At 40.7% G+C, this 22,465-nt stretch overlaps 1 protein-coding gene across 3 annotated transcripts in view; it reads right to left on the bottom strand.

Annotated features, from left to right (window-relative positions):
• Window positions 1–22,465, bottom strand: part of LOC139750941 (calcium-dependent secretion activator-like) — a 553,650-nt gene that overhangs the window by 212,745 nt on the left and 318,440 nt on the right. For all 3 annotated transcript variants that reach the window (XR_011713253.1, XM_071665864.1, XM_071665865.1), the window contains exon 6: window positions 20,182–20,373. Coding sequence is in view for 2 of the 3 variants with exons in the window: in XM_071665864.1 (XP_071521965.1) it covers window positions 20,182–20,373 (192 nt within the window). In the remaining variant the exon portion in view is untranslated. The remainder of the gene's footprint in view (window positions 1–20,181; window positions 20,374–22,465) is intronic.

Raw genomic sequence — 22,465 nt, 5'->3', positions numbered from 1 at the left:
AAACTTTTAGGAGAATTAGAACACGTTTTAGAGGGAGATAAGTAATGTGTGAAAGACAAGGGCAAAAATGGGAACACTGGTGAAGTGAGCAAAAGGGAAAATAATAACAGTGATAAAGTGAGGAGGAGATGGAGTGAGTATTTTGAAGGATTATCAAATGTGTTTGATGATAGAGTGGCAGATGTAAGGTATTTTGGTCAGGCAGTGTGTGAAGTGAGAGAGTCATGAAGAGTGGTTTGGTGAAGAGTGGAGAGGTGGTGAAAGCCTTGCAGAAGATGGAATGCAGAAAGGCAGCAGGAATGGATGATACTGCAGTTGAATTTATTAAGAAAGTTGTAACTGTGTTCTTCATTGGTTGGTAAGAATATTCATTGTATGTATGGATCTAGGTGAAGTGCCTGAGGATTAGCAGAGTACATGTACAGCCACTGTATCAAGGCAAGAGGGACAAAGATGAGTGTTCAAACTACAGAAGTATTTATTAAGTATACCTGTAAGTTGTATATGAGGGTATTGATTGATAGGGAGAAGGCACATACAGAGTATCAGACAGGGGAGGAGCAGTGTGGTTGCAGAAGTGGCAGATGATGTGGGGATCAGATGCTTGCTTTAAAGAATGTGTGTGAGAAATATTTTGAAAAACAGATGGAATTGTAAGTGGCATTTATGGATCTGGAGAAAGCATATAATAGAATTGATGGATATGCTTTGTGGAAAGTCTTAAGAATATATGATGTGGGAGGTAACCTGATAGAAGCAGTGAAAATCAAATGAAGAATATAATAAACAAATTATTTCATTGATCTAGTATGAATCTTCTGAAGTGAACATGATCACTTTTGATCAGTAGGAGGTATGACATTCATTTATTTCACCTATCTCTCATAATTTTCTAATTATGTACAAATCTGTCAATTCATGCATTAAGTAAGAACCTACTGAGAAGAAATGCGTATAAGTGATATATGAAAGCACAGTTTATCATATTTTATTGATAATTTGTTAAATGTTTTTAAATAGAGGGGTGCAAGAGCAAGGTAAAGATTCCATTGCCATAGTCTGACAAAACCATGAAAATAGCTGGAATATAACTGACAAACAAAGTAAATGCCATCCAGATTGCCTAATTTGTGTTAAAATGAGCTAGTAGAACAATTCATGACATAAGAAATTATTTGAAGCTAATCAAAGAAAAGACTAAAATCATCTTACCCAAATGGTCTCCCAGGATCAGTTTTAACAGCATTTATTTCCTGTGCACACCTCCCCTTCCAACATGTGCAGTGTATGCACAAAACCTTGTCTGCCTCTCCATACATTTTCAAAGGTGATGTCACACTTACATTGTCATCTCTCCCTTAGCCTTGATTACCATCCACAGATATCTGGGCATTGCATTGGCAAGGTTCTTGAAGTAGTCTAGGCACATGTTTTGGGTCCATAGGGTCTTGATCTGAATCAGGCAATGCTCTGATGAGGATTTTTTGGAAGCATCCACCTGATTGTGCATAACAAGCACCCAGCACATCTAGTAATCTTATATGTAGCCACATTTCTTGTTTACAGGTGAGAATTCAGTCTTTTTACTCCTTAAAAGTGTAAGAGCCAGTCATCTTGAAGCACAGGTGGAGGGAATACAGCATCCAAAAGCGAAATTCCAAAATAAAATGGCAGCCAAGTAAAGTAAAGAGAGTTCACCTCCTTCTCAAGATAGCCTGAGGCATAGTGAGGCAGGTTGCCAAAGTTCACATCAAAAGAAACATCAGTCTCAGCTATCAGACGTATGCTAATTTCACCCTGAGATTATTATATGCTTCCAGCTACAATAAACCTCAGCTATGCATTGCCTTTGAAAATATTTGGGAGCGAACAATGTTTTTTGCAGATGCTGCATACTTTTCTTAGTCACCTTCTCACTCATCTTTTTCATATCTCTGAACCATTTCAAAATACCTTGTTAAGCTCTTTTATTGATAGTCCTCTTATGACTTCATCTCTCTTTTACCCTATCATTTCTAATCCAATCAACCCTCCTCATACCAAATAAGCACATATTGTCCCTAAACATTTCATTTCCAGCACATTTGTCCACTTCCATAATTTGATATCTAGAAACCTCACCTTGTATCCGTACAACATCGTCAGGACCACTATACTATTAAACATGCCCATCTTTGCAGTTACATGGGGCAATCTCTCTTTCCACACATTCCTCAATGTGCAAAGAACCTTTGCCTCCCTAACCCATGCTTTAACTCACTTCAGCTCCCATAGATCCATTTGCTTCCATGTCCACTCCCAGGCATGCAAAATACTCCAAGTTCTCTCCATTCAAATTCACACTCAAACTAACCTGTCTCTTCCACTGGTAAACCTAATAACCTTCCTCTTATTGACATTTACTCACAACTTTTTCCCTTTAAATACTCTTCCAAACTCAGAAACAAGTTTCTGCAATTTCTCACTCATATCTGCCACCACCACTGGGACATCAGCGAACAATAACTAACTCATCTTCTAGGCTCCTGTACCCTTGACAGGCTTTTGACCTGTCCCTCTCTCCAAAATCCCACTGTTCATATCCCTTATAATCCCACCATGAAGAGATTAAACAGCTGTGGTAACATCTCACATCCCTACTACAGACCCATATTTGCCTGGAACCAATTAATCTTCTCTCTCTCTTCTTGTACACTCAACTTACTCTCTTGATAAAAGATCCTCACTGCCCCAAGTAGCTTTCCTTCCACACCATATTTTCATTACATCTTTCAAAGTATCTCTGTCAACCCAAACATATGTTTTTTTCAGGTCCATAAATGCGACATACAAATTCATCTGTTTCTTTAAGTATTTCTCTCACAAATTCTTCAATGCAAACGTATGATCAACACATCCTCTACCACTCCTGAAACCATCCTGTTCCTCCCCAAACTGATGCTATGTGCATGCCAGAACCCTCTCTGTCATCACTTTTTCATACAGCTTACCAGGCAAACTTAACATACATATACCTCTGTAATTTCAACATACACTTTTGCTCTCCTTGACTTTTTAAGGTAGCACCATAAAAGCATTCTGCCAATCCTTAGGCATATCACCATGAGCAATATATACATCAAAAAATCCTTAATAACCAATCAACAACAAAATTATCTCCTTTCTTAAGACATCTAACTGCACTTCCACCCACAACAGCCACTTTGCTACACTTCATCTTATGCAAGGCTTTCATCACCTTTTTCCTTTCCACCAAACCACTTGACATAACTCTCCCACTTTGCATAGCTCCAAATCCATATCATTCCACATCTGCCACCCTGTCATCTAACAAATTTAACACTCAAAATATTCAATTCATCTCCTCTTCACCTCTTCCTTACTTGTTACCACTTCTCTATCTGTCCCTTCTCAGATGATCCTATTTGTTCTCTTGTTCTCCCCACATTATTAACCTTCCAAAACATTTTATTATCCTCCCTGAAGTGTGCCAATACTCTGACATCCTAACAGTCATTTGCACTCTTTTACATTCCCTTAATTTCCTCCTTACCATCTGCCACTTCCTCTTATACATCTTTCAATCACTTGCACTCCTTCCCTGCAGGTGAAGCCCATACAACTCTTTCCTCTCTTTCAGTAACAACTTTACTTCCTCATTCCACCACTCACTACCCCTTGTCTCCTCCCCACATCTCACTTTCCATGTAACACACACCTCTCTGGCACATGTAAGCACGGCTTCCCTTGACACCTCCCATTCCTCACCCACTCCCCTAATTATGTTTACCTCCACCTTTTGCCATTCTTCACCCAAGCTCTTCTGGTATCTTTGCACAGGAACCACTTTTCCAAGCTCACACACTTTCACCACCCTTTCCCCTGGGTATGTGGTACCCATTGTAAATGAAAGTAGTGGACACCTTATGAAGCTGTATGCTGAAATAGGACTGGTGGTTGGGAATGCCTAGTTTAAAAAGAAGGAAATGCGTAAATATACATTGGCTGATGGGGTTCACGTTAAGGTGTTATTGGTTAGGTCTGAGTTAATAAGCAAGGCAAAGGAAACTTTTGGATAAACATGTACTGCGAGGGGCAGCTTGTGGGATGTCTGGATGCTTCTTGGTGGGGGTAAGGGTGAAAGTTTGTAAAGGCTTTAGGTTAAAGAGGAAATGATATGTTTGGGAAGAGGGTGGTGAAAGTGAATGAGCTTGAAAAATAGTTAGTCAGAGGAGACATCAAGAGAAATTAGGTGAGGAATGGCAAAAGGTGACAGAAAATGAAAATAAAGTAGTGAATAAGGAGTAAGAGGTATTCAAGGAAGCAGAGCTTACATGTGCATGAGAAGTGTGTGGCATGAAGAGGGTGGGATGTGAGTGTGTGAGAAAGTTGTAGTGATTAGTGGGATGATGAAGTTATGTTGCTAGTGAAAAATAGAGTGGTGTATAAGTGTGGGTGGTTGGATGATGTACAAGTGATAGCAGCAAGGTGCATGGGCTGAAAAAGAGGGCATATGAGAGTTGGGGTGAGAGATTATCAGCTAGGTTTAGGAAAAAGAGAAATTTTTTGCAAGGAGGTGAATTTTGTGAGGAGAACAAAAGAACAAGTGGGAGCATCAGTGAAGAGATCTGATGAGAAAGTGGCAACATACAAATAAGAGGTGAAGAGATGGAGTGAGAATCTTGAAAGAATGTCTAATTTGTTGGGTGAAAGGGTGGAAAGAGGTTGGGTGTTTTGGATGGAGAGGTATTCAAAATCAGTCATGGGAAGAGGTTTGATGAAAATAGATGAGATGGTGATTGTCTTTTATTATAATCATTATCATCATACTTGATCACCTTTTCCTGCATCTGCAAGGTAGCACCAGGAAACAAAGAATAACCTGTCCACTCATATACACATATATACATTTTTTTTTCTGCTTTGTCGCTGTCTCCCGCGTTTGCGAGGTAGCGCAAGGAAACAGACGAAAGAAATGGCCCAACCCACCCCCATACACATGTATATACATACGTCCACACACACAAATATACATACCTACACAGCTTTCCATGGTTTACCCCAGACGCTTCACATGCCCTGATTCAATCCACTGACAGCACGTCAACCCCGGTATACCACATCGATCCAATTCACTCTATTCCTTGCCCGCCTTTCACCCTCCTGCATGTTCAGGCCCCGATCACTCAAAATCTTTTTCACTCCATCTTTCCACCTCCAATTTGGTCTCCCACTTCTCCTCGTTCCCTCCACCTCCGACACATATATCCTCTTGGTCAATCTTTCCTCACTCATTCTCTCCATGTGCCCAAACCATTTCAAAACACCCTCTTCTGCTCTCTCAACCACGCTCTTTTTATTTCCACACATCTCTCTTACCCTTACGTTACTTACTCGATCAAACCACCTCACACCACACATTGTCCTCAAACATCTCATTTCCAGCACATCCACCCTCCTGCGCACAACTCTATCCATAGCCCACGCCTCGCAACCATACAACATTGTTGGAACCACTATTCCTTCAAACATACCCATTTTTGCTTTCCGAGATAATGTTCTTGACTTCCACACATTCTTCAAGGCTCCCAGGATTTTTGGCCCCTTCCCCACCCTATGATCCACTTCCGCTTCCATGGTTCCAGCCGCTGCCAGATCCACTCCCAGATATCTAAAACACTTTACTTCCTCCAGTTTTTCTCCATTCAAACTTACCTCCCAATTGACTTGACCCTCAACCCTACTGTACCTAATAACCTTGCTCTTATTCACATTTACTCTTAACTTTCTTCTTTCACACACTTTACCAAACTCAGTCACCAGCTTCTGCAGTTTCTCACATGAATCAGCCACCAGCACTATATCATCAGCGAACAACAACTGACTCACTTCCCAAGCTCTCTCATCCACAACAGACTTCATACTTGCCCCTCTTTCCAAAACTCTTGCATTCACCTCCCTAACAACCCCATCCATAAACAAATCAAACAACCATGGAGACATCACACACCCCTGCCGCAAACCTACATTCACTGAGAACCAATCACTTTCCTCTCTTCCTACACGTACACATGCCTTACATCCTCGATAAAAACTTTTCACTGCTTCTAACAACTTGCCTCCCACACCATATATTCTTAATACCTTCCACAGAGCATCTCTATCAACTCTATCATATGCCTTCTCCAGATCCATAAATGCTACATACAAATCCATTTGCTTTTCTAAGTATTTCTCACATACATTCTTCAAAGCAAACACCTGATCCACACATCCTCTACCACTTCTGAAACCACACTGCTCTTCCCCAATCTGATGCTCTGTACATGCCTTCACCCTCTCAATCAATACCCTCACATATAATTTACCAGGAATACTCAACAAACTTATACCTCTGTAATTTGAGCACTCACTCTTATCCCCTTTGCCTTTGTACAATGGCACTATGCACGCATTCCGCCAATCCTCAGGCACCTCACCATGAGTCATACATACATTAGATAACCTTACCAACCAGTCAACAATACAGTCACCCCCTTTTTTAATAGATTCCATATATATATATATATATATATATATATATATATATATATATATATATATATATATATATATATATATAAGTATACATAAGTATACTTATGTAAGTAGGAGAGATGGCCAGAGAGCGTTATTGGATTACGTGTTAATTGACAGGCGTGCGAAAGAGAGACTTTTGGATGTTAATGTGCTGAGAGGTGCAACTGGAGGGATGTCTGATCATTATCTTGTGGAGGCTAAGGTGAAGATTTGTATGGGTTTTCAGAAAAGAAGAGTGAATGTTGGGGTGAAGAGGGTGGTGAGAGTAAGTGAGCTTGAGAAGGAGACCTGTGTGAGGAAGTACCAGGAGAGACTGAGTACTGAATGGAAAAAGGTGAGAACAATGGAAGTAAGGGGAGTGGGGGAGGAATGGGATGTATTTAGGGAATCAGTGATGGATTGCGCAAAAGATGCTTGTGGCATGAGAAGAGTGGGAGGTGGGTTGATTAGAAAGGGTAGTGAGTGGTGGGATGAAGAAGTAAGAGTATTAGTGAAAGAGAAGAGAGAGGCATTTGGACGATTTTTGCAGGGAAAAAATGCAAGTGAGTGGGAGATGTATAAAAGAAAGAGACAGGAGGTCAAGAGAAAGGTGCAAGAGGTGAAAAAAAGGGCAAATGAGAGTTGGGGTGAGAGAGTATCATTAAATTTTAGGGAGAATAAAAAGATGTTCTGGAAGGAGGTAAATAAAGTGCGTAAGACAAGGGAGCAAATGGGAACTTCAGTGAAGGGCGCAAATGGGGAGGTGATAACAAGTAGTGGTGATGTGAGAAGGAGATGGAGTGAGTATTTCGAAGGTTTGTTGAATGTGTTTGATGATAGAGTGGCAGATATAGGGTGTTTTGGTCGAGGTGGTGTGCAAAGTGAGAGGGTTAGGGAAAATGATTTGGTAAACAGAGAAGAGGTAGTGAAAGCTTTGCGGAAGATGAAAGCCGGCAAGGCAGCAGGTTTGGATGGTATTGCAGTGGAGTTTATCAAAAAAGGGGGTGACTGTATTGTTGACTGGTTGGTAAGGTTATTTAATGTATGTATGACTCATGGTGAGGTGCCTGAGGATTGGCGGAATGCGTGCATAGTGCCATTGTACAAAGGCAAAGGGGATAAGAGTGAGTGCTCAAATTACAGAGGTATAAGTCTGTTGAGTATTCCTGGTAAATTATATGGGAGGGTATTGATTGAGAGGGTGAAGGCATGTACAGAGCATCAGATTGGGGAAGAGCAGTGTGGTTTCAGAAGTGGTAGAGGATGTGTGGATCAGGTGTTTGCTTTGAAGAATGTATGTGAGAAATACTTAGAAAAGCAAATGGATTTGTATGTAGCTTTTATGGATCTGGAGAAGGCATATGATAGAGTTGATAGAGATGCTCTGTGGAAGGTATTAAGAATATATGGTGTGGGAGGAAAGTTGTTAGAAGCAGTGAAAAGTTTTTATCGAGGATGTAAGGCATGTGTACGTGTAGGAAGAGAGGAAAGTGATTGGTTCTCAGTGAATGTATGTTTGCGGCAGGGGTGTGTGATGTCTCCATGGTTGTTTAATTTGTTTATGGATGGGGTTGTTAGGGAGGTAAATGCAAGAGTTTTGGAAAGAGGGGCAAGTATGAAGTCTGTTGGGGATGAGAGAGCTTGGGAAGTGAGTCAGTTGTTGTTCGCTGTTGACACAGCGCTGGTGGCTGATTCATGTGTGAAACTGCAGAAGCTGGTGACTGAGTTTGGTAAAGTATGTGGAAGAAGAAAGTTAAGAGTAAATGTGAATAAGAGCAAGGTTATTAGGTACAGTAGGGTTGAGGGTCAAGTCAATTGGGAGGTGAGTTTGAATGGAGAAAAACTGGAGGAAGTGAAGTGTTTTAGATATCTGGGAGTGGATCTGGCAGCGGATGGAATCATGGAAGCGGAAGTGGATCATAGGGTGGGGGAGGGGGCGAAAATTCTGGGGGCCTTGAAGAATGTGTGGAAGTCGAGAACATTATCTCGGAAAGCAAAAATGGGTATGTTTGAAGGAATAGTGGTTCCAACAATGTTGTATGGTTGCGAGGCGTGGGCTATGGATAGAGTTGTGCGCAGGAGGATGGATGTGCTGGAAATGAGATGTTTGAGGACAATGTGTGGTGTGAGGTGGTTTGATCGAGTGAGTAACGTAAGGGTAAGAGAGATGTGTGGAAATAAAAAGAGCGTGGTTGAGAGAGCAGAAGAGGGTGTTTTGAAGTGGTTTGGGCACATGGAGAGGATGAGTGAGGAAAGATTGACCAAGAGTTTATATGTGTCGGAGGTGGAGGGAACAAGGAGAAGAGGGAGACCAAATTGGAGGTGGAAAGATGGAGTGAAAAAGATTTTGTGTGATCGGGGCCTGAACATGCAGGAGGGTGAAAGGAGGGCAAGGAATAGAGTGAATTGGAGCGATGTGGTACACCGGGGCTGACGTGCTGTCAGTGGATTGAATCAAGGCATGTGAAGCGTCTGGGGTAAACCATGGAAAGCTGTGTAGGTATGTATATTTGCGTGTGTGGACGTATGTATATACATGTGTATGGGGGGGGTTGGGCCATTTCTTTCGTCTGTTTCCTTGCGCTACCTCGCAAACGCGGGAGACAGCGACAAAGTATAAAAAAAAAGAAAAAAAAAAAATATATATATATATATATATATATATATATATATATATATACACAAATGCCCATACATGCACATATACATACATATACATAAACATACACAGAAAAATACATGTACACACAGATACATATTCATACCTGCTTGCCTTCAATCCATTCCTGGTGCCACACTATCCCATAGGAAACAGCATCAGTGAGGTAATGCCACATTCGTTCACACTTGGACTCTAGCTGTCATGTGTAATGCACCAAAACCACAGTTCCCTATCCACATCCATTCCAAAGAGACCTTTCCATGGTTTACCCCAGACATTTCGCATGCTGGTTTAGCCCATTGCCAGCATGTCGACCTCAATATACTATATTGTTCAAATCCACTCTATTCCTTGCATGCCACTCATCCTCCTGTATGTTCAGGCCCTGATTGCTCTAAATCCTTTTCATTCCATCTTTCCACCTCCAATTTGGTGTCCTGCTTCTCCTTGTTCCCTCCACCTCTGACATATATATATCCTCTTTGTCAACCTTTCCACACAGACATTCTCACCGTATGTCCAAACCATTTCAACATACCGTCTTCTGCTCTCTCAACCACTCTTTTTACTACCACACATCTCTCTTACCCTTTCATCGTTTACTCAATCAAACTACCTCACACCAAATACTGTCCTCAAACATTTCAATTCCAACACATCCACCCTCCTTCACACAACTCTATACATAGCAAATGCTACACAACCATATAATATTGTCGGAACTACTATTCCTTTAAACATCCCCATTTTTGCCCTCTGAGATAACGTTCTCTCTCTCCACACATTCTACATCTCTCCCAGAACCTTTATCCCCTCCCTAACCTGTGATGCACTTCCACTTCCATGGTTCCATTCACTGCTAAGTCCACTCCCACATATCTAAAACACTTCACTTCCTCTAGTTTTTCTCCATTTAAACTTACATCCCAAATAAAATGCCCCTAAATCCTGTTGAACCTAATAACCTTGCTCTTATTCACATTTACTCTCAACATTCTCCTTTCACACACTTTTCCAAACTCAGTCACCAACTTCTGCAGTTTCTCACTCAAATCAGCTACCAGTGCTGTATCATCAACGAACAATGTCTGACTCACTACCCAGTCCCTCTCATTTCCAACAGACTGCATAATTGCCCCTCTCTCCAAATCTCTTGCATTTGCCTCCCTAATCATTCCATCCATAAACAATTTAAACAACCATGGAGACATCACACACCCCTGCCGAAGACCAGTCTTCACTGAGAGCTGATCTCTCTCCTCTCTTCCTACTCATACACATGCTTTACATCTTTGATAAAAACATTTCACTGCTTCTAGCAGCTTCCCTCCCATACCATATACTCTTAAGACCTTCCATAAAGCATCTCTAACAATCCTATCAATCCAGGTCTATAAATGTTACAAACAAATCCATCTGTTTTTCTAAATATTTCTCATATGCATTCTTCAAAGCAAACACCTGATCCACACATCCTCTACCACTTCTGAAATCATACTGCTCCTCCCCAGTCTGATGCTCTATACATGCCTTCACCCTCTCAATCAATACCCTTCCATATAATTTTCCAGGAATACTCAATTATGCCTCTGTAATTTGAACATTCACCATTATCCCCTCTACCTTTGTACAATGGCCCTATACATGCATTCTGTCAATCCTCAGGCACATTACCATGAGCCATACTACACTGAATATCCTTACCAACCAATCAACAACACAGGCACCCCCTTTCTTGATAAATTTAAATGCAATACCATCCAAACCTGCCACCTTACAGGATTTCATCTTCTGCATGGCTTTCACTACCTCTTCTCTCTTAACCAAACCACTCTCCCTGACCCTCTCACTTCACACAACACCCCAACCAAAACACCATACATCTGCCACTCTATTATCAGACATATTCAGCAAACCTTCAAAATACTTACTCCATCTCCTTTTCACTTCATCACTACCTGTTATCACTTCCTCGATGTTCCCCTTTGTTCTCTTGTCTTCCGCACATTATCTATCTCCTTCCAAAACATCTATTCATTCTCTCTAAAGTTTAATGATATTATCTTATCCCAACTCACATTTGCCCTCTTTTTCAACCCTTACACCTTCCTCTTGACCTCCTACCACTTTCTTTTATATATCTAGTCATTTGCATTCCTTCCTTGTAAGTATCATCCAAACACTTTTCTTTTTCCTTTCACTAACAACTTTATTTCATTCCACATCTCACTAACCTTTTCAACCTGCCCTCCTCCCACCTTTCTCATGCCACATGCATCTTTTGCACATGCCATCACTGCTTCCCTAAATATATCCCATTCCTCACTCACTCCCCTCACATCATTTGCTCTCACATTTTTGCCATTCTACAGTCAATCTCTCCTATTACTTCCTCACACAAGTCTCCTTTCTAAGCTCACTTACTGTCACCACTATTTTCTCCCTTACATTCTCTCTTCTTCACCTCCATAAGATAGTAATCAGACATCTCACCAGCTGCCCCTCTCAGCACATTAACATCCAAAAGCCCCTTTCTTACATGCCTATCAATCAACATGTAATCTAATAATGCCCTTTGACCATCTCTACTACTCACATACCTATACTTATGTATATCTCTATTATTAAACCAGGAATCCCCAGTCACCAGTCTTTTTTCAGCATAAATCCACAAACCCTTCACCAATTATACCCTTAACTGCTACATTACTCACCTTCAAATTTAAATCACCCATTACTATTACCCAGTCTCGTGCACAAAACACTTGTCTCTCATGATCTTTCTTCTTATGACCATGTGAATAAGCACCAATAATCACCCATCTCTCTCCATCCACTTCCAGTTTTACCAACATCAATCTAGAATTTACTTTCTTACACTCTATCACATACTCCCACAACTCCTGCTTCAGGAGTAGTGCTTTTCCTTCCTTGGCTCTTGTCCTCTCACCAAACCCTGGCTTTATGCCCAAGACTTTTCCAAACCATTCTTCCCCTTTAACCTTGAGCCTCATTTCACTCAGAGCCAGAATGTCCAAGTCTCTCTCCTCAAAAATCCTACCTATCTCTCTTTTCTTCTCATCTTGGTTACATCCACACACTTTCAGACACCCCAATCTGAGCCTTTGAGGAGGATGAGCACTCCCCACTTGACTCCTTCTTCTGTTTACTCTTTTAGAAAATGGAATACAAGAAGGGGACAGTTTCCATGCAGGGAATACATGGGAAGTATTCTTTCACCCCTATCCCCTGTCTTATGTTAAATAAAGCATGACCAATTGGCAGGAGTGGATGAAATTGGAGTTGAATTTCTTAAGAATCGAGGGGACAGTGCTGCTGAGTGGTTCGTTAGGATATTCAGTGAACATACATGTAGCTCAACGTGGGGTGTCTGAGGATTGGCATAATTCCTGTATAGAGCCTGTGTGTACAGGAAAGATGGACAAAAGTGAATGTTCAAATTAGAGAGGTATACGTTTGTTGAGTGTAGCTGGTAAGCTGTATGGAAGAGTGGTGATTAGGAGGGTGGTGGCATGCACAGAACACTAGACTGGGGAAGAATAGCATGGCCTCAGGAGCAGTAGAGGATGGCAGGAGTGAATGAAATTGGAGTTGAATTTCTCAAGAAAGGAGGGGACAGTGCTGCTGAGTGGTTTGTTAGGATATTCAGTGAACATATATTTAGCTCAACATGGGGTGTCTGAGGACTGGCATAATTCCTGTATAGTGCCTGTATATACAGGAAAGATGGACAAAAGTGAATGTTCAAATTAAAGAGGTATACATTTGTTGAGTGTAGCTGGTAAGCTGTGTGGAAGAGTGGTAATTAGGAGGGTGGTGGCATGCACAGAACACTAGACTGGGGAAGAATAGCATGGCCTCAGGAGCAGTAGAGGATGTGATGATCATGTATTTGCTTTAAAGAATTCGTATAATAAATACTTAGAGAATCAGATGATATTTTATGTGGCATTTATGGAGCTGGAGAAAACAAACGATCAATAGAGATGTTTGTGCTTTATGGAAGGTGTTAAGAATATAAGGTGTGGGAGAAAGCTACCTGAAATAATGAAAGAGTTTTTATCAAATATGAAGGGAGGAGGATAAGTGGTTCCAGATGAAGGGGAGTCTGCAATCGGGGTGTGTGATATCACTGTGGCAGTAAAACCTGTTTATGGATGGGGTGATAAAGGAGGAGAGAGGGGTGAGTCTGCAGTTTGCTTGGGGTGTAGAGAGGGTCTGGAAATTGAGTAAGTTCTGGTAAGATGGCTCTGGTGGCAGATTCAAGTGAGAAATGGCAGAAGCTGGTTTCTGATTTTGGCAGCATATGTCAAAGGAGAAATTTGAGTTAATGTGAATAAAAGTAAGGTTAATAAGTTTAATGAGGGAGAGAGGCATGTTGGATGGAGTATGAATATCAGTGGAGAGAGCCTATAAGAGGTGGAGTGTTTTAGATCCCTGGGGATGGACATGGCAACATGTGCAACCATGGGAGTTGAAATAAGCCATACAATAGGTGAGGGAGCAAAAGCCCCAGGTACACTAAGGAGTGTGTGGAAAGAGATGTTACTGTCTGTGAGGGCAAAGATGGGTATCTGTGACAGTATAATGGTCTTGACTATGTTGTATGGATGTGAGATGTGGGGCCCTAAATGAAAAGGCATGAGAGAGGGTGGACAAGTTGGAAATTTAATGCTAATGGATAATAAGTGGTGTAAGGAGGGTTGATTGTATAAGAAATGGTATGATACGAGAGAAGTATGGTATGAGAAAGCTGCAGGAGGCCAGACATATGGAGCTGATCAGTAAGGAGAGACTGATTAAGAAGGTATACATGTAAGAAATGCAGAGAACAATGAGAAAAGGATACTAAGGAGGTGGAAGGACGGAGTGAAAGATGTTTTGAGTGTTCAGGGCCTGAAGACATAGGTAGGTGTGAAGCAGGCATGGGATAGATACCTGGGGTTGGACATGGCAACATGTGGAACCATGGGAGCTGAAATAAGCCATACAATAGATGAGGGAGCAAAAGCCCTAGGTACACTGAAGAGTGTATGGAAAGAGATGTTACTGTCTGTGAGGGCAAAGATGGGTATCTGTGACAGTATAATGGTCTTGACTATGTTATATGGATGTGAGATGTGGGGGCCCTAAATGGAAAGACATGAGAGAGGGTGGACAAGTTGGAAATTTAATGCTAATGGATAATAAGAGGGGTAAGGAGGGTTGATTGTATAAGAAATGATAGGATATGAGAGAAGTATGGTATGAGAAAACTGCAGGGGTCCAGACATATGGAGCTGATCAGTAGGAAGTGGCTGATTAAGAAGGTATACATGTAAGAAATGGAGAGAGTAATGAGAGTGGGATACTAAGGAGGTGGAAGGATGGAGTGAAAGATGTTTTGAGTGTTCAGGGCCTGAAGACATACATGGGTGTGAAGCGGGCATGGGACAGAACAAATTGGAGTGATGTGATACACTGGGGAAAGACATGCTGTCAATGGGCTGAACCAGGTCATATGGAGAGGTCAGGATAACCCATGAAAAGGTCTGTGTGGCTTGGCTGTGGACATGAGGCTCTGGTTTCGGTGAATTTCACTCGGCAGCTGTAATATTAATTTGAGCAAGGAAAGACATTCTGCATCCATTATTGGCATTAATTTTCTATGCAGGTAATAGTTAACAAGCATGAAAAAAGAGAAAATATATACATCTTAACAAGTCTTAAGAGACCCTGCCTGCTGGTGGTTACACATGAGAGTGAAGTCACTTTTGGCAGGGTTGTGTCACCATCAATGAATAGAAAGGAGTAAGTCTTCTCAATGATCTCCAACAGAGTCCAACATCTTCTTCCTCTTGCATGGATCACAATCCTAAAGCTGCAGAAGCTCCATGTTGTATAATAATAAAATACCTCATCTCTATGTCCACATCCTAGGATCCTCTTCTGTCAGGCTCCCATGGTGCTTAAGGAAGCTGGCTGCCTCTGCTCTGTGGTACTAAAAGTCAAACTGTGCAGTGATGTGTTTGTGACATGTGTATGCTATATGTGATGCTCAGTGTGACTGGAGCTTTGTTGAGTGGGACTGGATGATCATTCAGGTGATGAGAGAGTGAACACTGGATTCATGTCTGTCTGGGGTTAAGAGTGTGATGGTAAACTTCTGTGGTGATGGACACATTCCATTTTGAGTGAGCAAGCACTTTTATTGCATGATATAGCACTGTATGTCTGTTGTTATTTGAGTAATGTCAGAGAGCTGTGATGTGAACATGAGATCATCTGCACTCTTAGGGAATTTTCACACTGTGGTATGTAGATGAAAAGTCACATAGGAAGAGATTGAAGAGAGCTGGTGAAAGACCTGCTCTTTGGGAAACTCCAATTTAGAGCTTGAGGATTTAGATGGTGAATTTAAGGGAAGAAAAACTTTATAACAATACATCATATATGTTTTAAATGAACAAGATATTCAAAAGACCTGTGGATGAAGAAGCTTATCCATGAAATATGAACTTCAGGGATTCCTTCTTTTACTGATAAGTTGTGTGACTACATCAAAAAAAATTACTAATAGTCTCACATGGATTTTAATACTAGTCATTCAACATAAGTTGTTTCTTGTTCTTCTAATATTCTGTTCTGGCCTGGTTTATTAAAGCTCTTCCAGCAAAAGAATAATCCAGCTAAGAAAGTCACTCATTGGTCACAATAGTACACCAACAAGTTCCAAAACAAGGAGTAAGGGTTGGTTTTTTAATGTAATTGAAGTCCTCACAATGGAATTTTGGTGACTTGAGCAAGTTAATGTTATGATTTTTCCATCCTCCCATATCCTAACTTTGCATATGCCTTCAGTTACATCTGTATCAAATGTATGAACTGATTGAAGTATCACCACCAAGGTGAGAAAACACAGCTGACAAGTGTTATCTCCTTGTTGGATCTCTAGTTAAGATACAGTGCTGGGTTATAATGTATTCCCATCTGGGTGCCTGGTTTTTCATCTTCCCTCTAGCAGAGTTATAACTTGCATCTCTGTGAGGCTGACAATCCACCCACTCCCCAAAAGGTTCTGCTTAGTCCCTAGTTTTATTGCTGGAATGCATTTGCATGCCACTCTTATCAATTGGGACTTTCCCAAGGTATAACACCACTTTTTCAGGATTTCAACAATTTCTTTCTTGAAAAGCAATTAAAATGTCAAGAATTCCTAAGCAACATAAATCATTTCTTGGTGCATGTAAATTCTATGGAATGATTATGAGTCTTTATGAAATTCAGCTCAAAGTTTTACTAAAATTTACATCTGGGGAAGATTCTGCTAGTACTGCTTTGAACTACATAAAAGAAATGGGTCAGAGAGAAAAATGAGTCACAGTACAATTTCATGGTGTCCTCTTATCAGTACAACAATATAGGTCATGAAATCAAGTATTATATATCTATCTATTATATTCTGTTGCTGTCTCCCGTGTTAGCGAGGTAGCATAAGGAAACAGACAAAAGAATGGCCCAACCCACTCACATACACATACACATATACAATGCAACGTATACATACATATACATACACAGACATATACATATATACACAAGCACATATTCATACTTGCTGCCTTCATCCATTCCCGTTGCCATCCCACCACACATGAAATGGCACCCCCCCTCCCCCATGCGTGTGTGAGGTAGTGCTAGGAAAAGACAACAAAGGCCACATTCATTCACACTCAGTCTCTAGCTGTCAGGTGTAATGCACTGAAACCACAGCTCCCTTTCCACATCCAGGCCCCACAAAACTTTCCATGATTTACTCAAGACGTTTCACATGCCCTGGTTCAATCAACTGACAGCACATCGACCCCAGTATACCACATCGCTCCAATTCACTCTATTCCTTGCATGCCTTTCACCCTCCTGTATGTTCAGGTCCCGATAGCTCAAAATCTATTTCACTCCATCCTTCCACCTCCAATTTGGTCTCCCACTTCTCCTCATTCCCTCCACCTCTGACACATATACCCTCTTTGTTAATCTCCTCACTCATTCTCTCCTTGCGACCAAACCATTTCAATATACACTCTTCTGCTCTCTCAACCACGCTCTTTTTATTACTACACATCTCTCTTACCCTTTCATTACTTACTTGGTCAAACCACCTGACACCACATATTGTCCTCAAACATCTCATTTCCATCACATCCACCTTCCTCTGCACAACGCTATCTATAGGCCACGCCTCGCAACCATATAACATTGTTGGAGCCACTATTCCCTCAAACATACCTATTTTTGCTCTCCGAGATAACGTTCTCACCTTCCACACACTCTTCAATACTCCCAAAACCTTTGCCCCCTCCCCCAACCTGTGACTCACTTCCACTTCCATGGTTCCATCCACTGCTAAATCCACTCCCAGATATCTAAAACACTTTACTTCCTCCAGTTTTTCTCTATTTAAACTTACCTCCCAAAATGACTTGTCCCTCAACCCTACTGAACCTAAGAACCTTGCTCTTATTCACAATTACTCTCAGCTTTCTTCTTTCACACACTTTACCAAACTTAGTCACCAGCTTCTGCACTTTCTCACCCGAATCAGCCAACAGTGCTGTATCATCAGTGAACAACTACTGACTCACTTCCCAAGCCCTCTCATGCACAACAGACTGCATACTTGCCCCTCTATCCAAAACTCTTGCATTCATCTCCCTAAAAACCCCATCCATAAACAATCACTTTCCTCTCTTCTTACTCATACACATGGCTTACATCCTCGATAAAAACTTTTCACAGCTTCTAGCAACTTACTTACCTCACCATATACTCTTAATACCTTCCACAGAGCATCTCTATTAACTCTATCATAAGCTTTCTCCAGATCCATAAATGCTACATACAAATCCATCTGTTTTTCTAAGTATTTCTCACCTACATTCTTCAAAGCAAACATCTGATCCACACATTCTCTACCACTTCTGAAACCACGCTGCTCTTCCCTAACTGATGCTCTGTACATGCCTTCACCCTCTCAGTCAATACCCTCCCATGTAATTTCCCAGGAATACTCAACAAACTTATACCTCTGTAATTTGAGCACTCACCTTTATCCCCTTTGCCTCTGTACAATGGCACTACGCATGCATTCTGCCAACCCTCAGGCACTTCGCCATAAACCATACATACATTGAATATCCTCACCAACCAGTCAACAACACAGTCACCCCACTTTTCAATACGTTCCACTGCAATACCATCCAAATCCACCGCCTTGCTGGCTTTCATCTTCCGCAAAGCTTTCACTACCTTTTCCCCGTTCACCAAACCATTCTCCCTGACCCCTCTCACTTCACACACCACCATGACCAAAACACCCTATATCTGCCACTCTATCATCAAACACATTTAACAAACCTTCAAAATACTCACTCCATCTCCTTCTCACTTCACCACTACTTGTTATTACCTCCCCATTATCCCCCTTCACCGATGTCCCCATTTGTTCTCTTGTCTTACGCACTTTATTTACCTCCTTCCAAAACATCTTTTATTCTCCCTAAAATTTAATGACACTCTCTCACCCCAACTCTCATTTGCCCTCCTTTTCACCTCTTGCACCTTTCTCTTGACCTCCTCCCTCTTTCTTTTATACATCTGGTCATGTGCACTATTTCCCTGCCAAAATCATCCAAATACCTCTCTCTTCTCTTTAACTAACAATCTTACCTCTTCATCCCACCACTCACTACCCTTTCTAATCTGCCCACATCCCATTTTTCTCATGCCACAGGCATCTTTTGCACAAGCCTTTACTGCTTCCCTAAATACATCCCATTCCTCCCCCACTCCCCTTTCGTCCTTTGCTCTCACCTTTTTCTATTCTGTACTCAATCTCTCCTGGTACTTCCTCATGCAAGTCTCTTTCCAAGCTCACTTACTCTCACCACTCTCTTCACCCCAACATTCTCTCTTCTTTTCTGAAAACCTCTTTTCTGAAAACCTCTACAAATGTTCACTTTTGCCTCCACAAGATAATGATTAGACAACCCTCCAGTTGCCCCTCTCAGCACATTAACATTCTAAAGTCCCTCCTTCGTGCACCTATCAATTAACACAATCCAATAATGCTCTATGGCCATCTCTCCTACTTACATATGTATACTTATGTATATCTCTCTTTTTAAACCAGGTATTCCCAATCACCAGCCCTTTTTCAGCACACAAATCTAGAAGCTCTTTACCATTTCCATTTACAACACTGAACACCCCATGTACACCAATCATTTCCTCAACTGCCATATCACTCACCTTTGCATTCTAATCACCCATCACTATAATGCAGTCTCGTGCATCAAAGCTGCTCACACACTTAATTGCTCCCAAAACACTTGCCTCTCATGATCTTTCTTCTCATGATTAGGTGCACCCACCTCTCTCCATCCACTTTCAGTTTTACCCATATCAATCTCGAGTTTACTTTCTTACACTCTGTTACATCCTCCCACAACTCCTGCTTTAGGAGTAGAGCTACTCCTTCCCTTGCTCTTGTCCTCTCACCAACCCCTGACTTTACTCCCAAGACATTGCCAACCCACTCTTCTCCTTTACCCTTGAGCTTCGTTTCACTCAGAGCCAAAACATCCAGGTTCCTTTCCTATCTATCTCACCTTTTTTCTCATCTTGGTTACATCCACACACATTTAGACACCCCAATCTGAGCCTCTGAGGAGGATAAGCACTCCTTGCATGACTCCTTCTTCTGTTTCCCCTTTTAGAAAGTTAAAATACAGGGAAGAGACTTCCTACACATTCCCGCGTGTCATAGAAGGCGACTAAAGGGGATGGGAGCGGGGGCTAGAAACCCTCCCCTCCTTGTATGTGAACTGAAATCAAGAACACTGAATAAATTCATAACAAATTATATATCCTTACAGAATAATTTATTAAAAAACACTAACCACATCAACACCATCTACTGCACAGAGCTTGAAAGACTGATTCTTGGCATCAAGAATAACATTGACCATGGCACACATCTCAGATGGAAGCACATAGTCTGTGGAGACAAATCCAGTGCCTTTCTTTAGCCACTGCTGGAATGCTTGGTCTGTCCGCGTAATGCATGATTCAATCATGTCACACGCCATCAGCTGTTGGAAGAGAAAAACTCTTATTTTGGTGATTAAAAACTAATTCAGCATGATAAATACTGCCTTAACATGTAAACTGGAAAACAATATGGCTAAGAAACTTTAATCTGCACCAGTTGTGTTTATTAGTCACTACCCTTTCCCTACTCTCATAAGCAGATATCATCAATTTGTATCATGTATATTTTCAGCCTTTGCATTTAACTTAATGGTGATTATCATTCTTATTACTTCATAAATGATGAATTACACACTAACATATTGGGGTTCCCATCCAACTGTTATCATTTTGTAAATAATGAATAACAGTACTGCAGTGGGGTTTCTACCCAGCAAGTATGGTTGAATGGTGAATTCTAGTTTCTTGGACTACTAGAAGACAGTAAAGCTGGACTTTGAAGATGACAAATAGAAACAACCCCTATTGTGTATCAAAAATTTTCCCAGTGGGATGTAAAAGAGCATGTACAAATATGTCAGGTAATTAGTGTGCTGCAGGGCTCAGTCTCAGGGTTACTATTATTCCTGATCTATATCAATGAATTATTATGGTGGCTGGATTCATAACTGATTCATAACTGAACATGTCTGTGAATGATGCCAAAGATATTTGGCTCATGAAACTTAACCCTATTAACTGCAAAACAATAAAGTACGGACAGTGAAAAAAAAATAAATATGATTCTCATATGGCATGAAGCAAGCTTAATGAATCTCTGTGTGAATGGAATTTGAAGGATGACATAGCATCCAACCTCACCCAAAAGTCAGTGTTTAGAGAAATGTGAAGGAAGCAAATTATTTGCAAGTTAACACAAAAAATACATTTAAGGACAGAGATAAGGAAATGTTTGATGCAAAATTTACTTTAAGTACCTTACATTCGACATAAATCAGAATTTGCATCTCAAGTTTGGTTACCCTATTCAAAGAAACTTATTGATCTAACATAGAAGGTACATGGGAGAGCAACAAAGACAGTACCTGAAATAAGGAAGCTACATTACAAGGAGAGAACTACGACAAAAGGGAGAGGTTAGACTACATATATGCCCATCATAGAAGAAAGAAGTAGAAGGAGGAGTTTAATAGCAAAATTCAAGTTTCTTAGCATAACTGAGAGTGTTAACAGTGAAGAGTCCACTGAAAGATGAAAAGAAAGATCAATCAGAGTTCATCGCAAAGAATAGTTTGAAAAGGTGTAAAGAATAAGTTATTTCACTGCACTTACATATGATTTTAAGGATGTGTATCTTCTGTTTGTAGTATTTGAATTATTCTGTACTTCTATAATTCAGCAAGGAGTTACTAATTCCTTGATAATGAATAAAGAACAAATGTCAGTAAACACATTACTTTTAATAAACTATTAGTTTCAAATATATGGGTGTAAAGGATGTCATATTCTTTTTTATATGGAATGAACGCTTTTCTTTATGAACCAACTGGGTTCTGTTTACACCAAGAGACTGTACCCCATGATCTATTGTTTAATTGGAGCTACCTTGACCAATAAACTATGCTAAATACTACAATATGGAACCTGCAATAGCTATGCAAAACATTCTTTTGACCCTTCAACCATTCAATCCATTTATATACAGTGCCTGCGTAAACTCTTCCCCAATACACTTATGAAATGAGATTTTTATACCAGTTCCAATGCTATGTTTTGGATTGGTGTATGTTAAGGGGGTATATGGTTGCTGCATGTCTTCACAGGACATGTGTTCAACTGCCCTCCATTCATGAGAGAGGGAGGTATTACATAGTTTGTGCAGATGTTAATTCCATTGCCAAAAGTTCTCTACCTCTACTAATACATGAGTAGTATCCTTATAGATGTTACTCAAAGAGTAAAGGTATATATTACAGTGATCATAACAGACTGAAACAAAATGATAATCATTCCATCAATATACAAGTCAAAAAAATTGTGATAAAAAAGCCTGATGGCAACGCTGCAATCTGTTAATTTCAATCCTGATCTAATAAAAACTTATCCATAGACTCTACATGGCTAGATTTACATAAATAGGGTATATTTTTCATTTTAAGGATAAAATACTTTTGTACAACTTTAAAAAAAGGC

This window comes from Panulirus ornatus, chromosome 10, assembly GCF_036320965.1.
Source record: "Panulirus ornatus isolate Po-2019 chromosome 10, ASM3632096v1, whole genome shotgun sequence".
NCBI lineage: Eukaryota > Metazoa > Arthropoda > Malacostraca > Decapoda > Palinuridae > Panulirus > Panulirus ornatus.
Note: the sequence above shows the minus strand (reverse complement) of the source record. Positions and strands in the feature narration are given on the sequence as shown.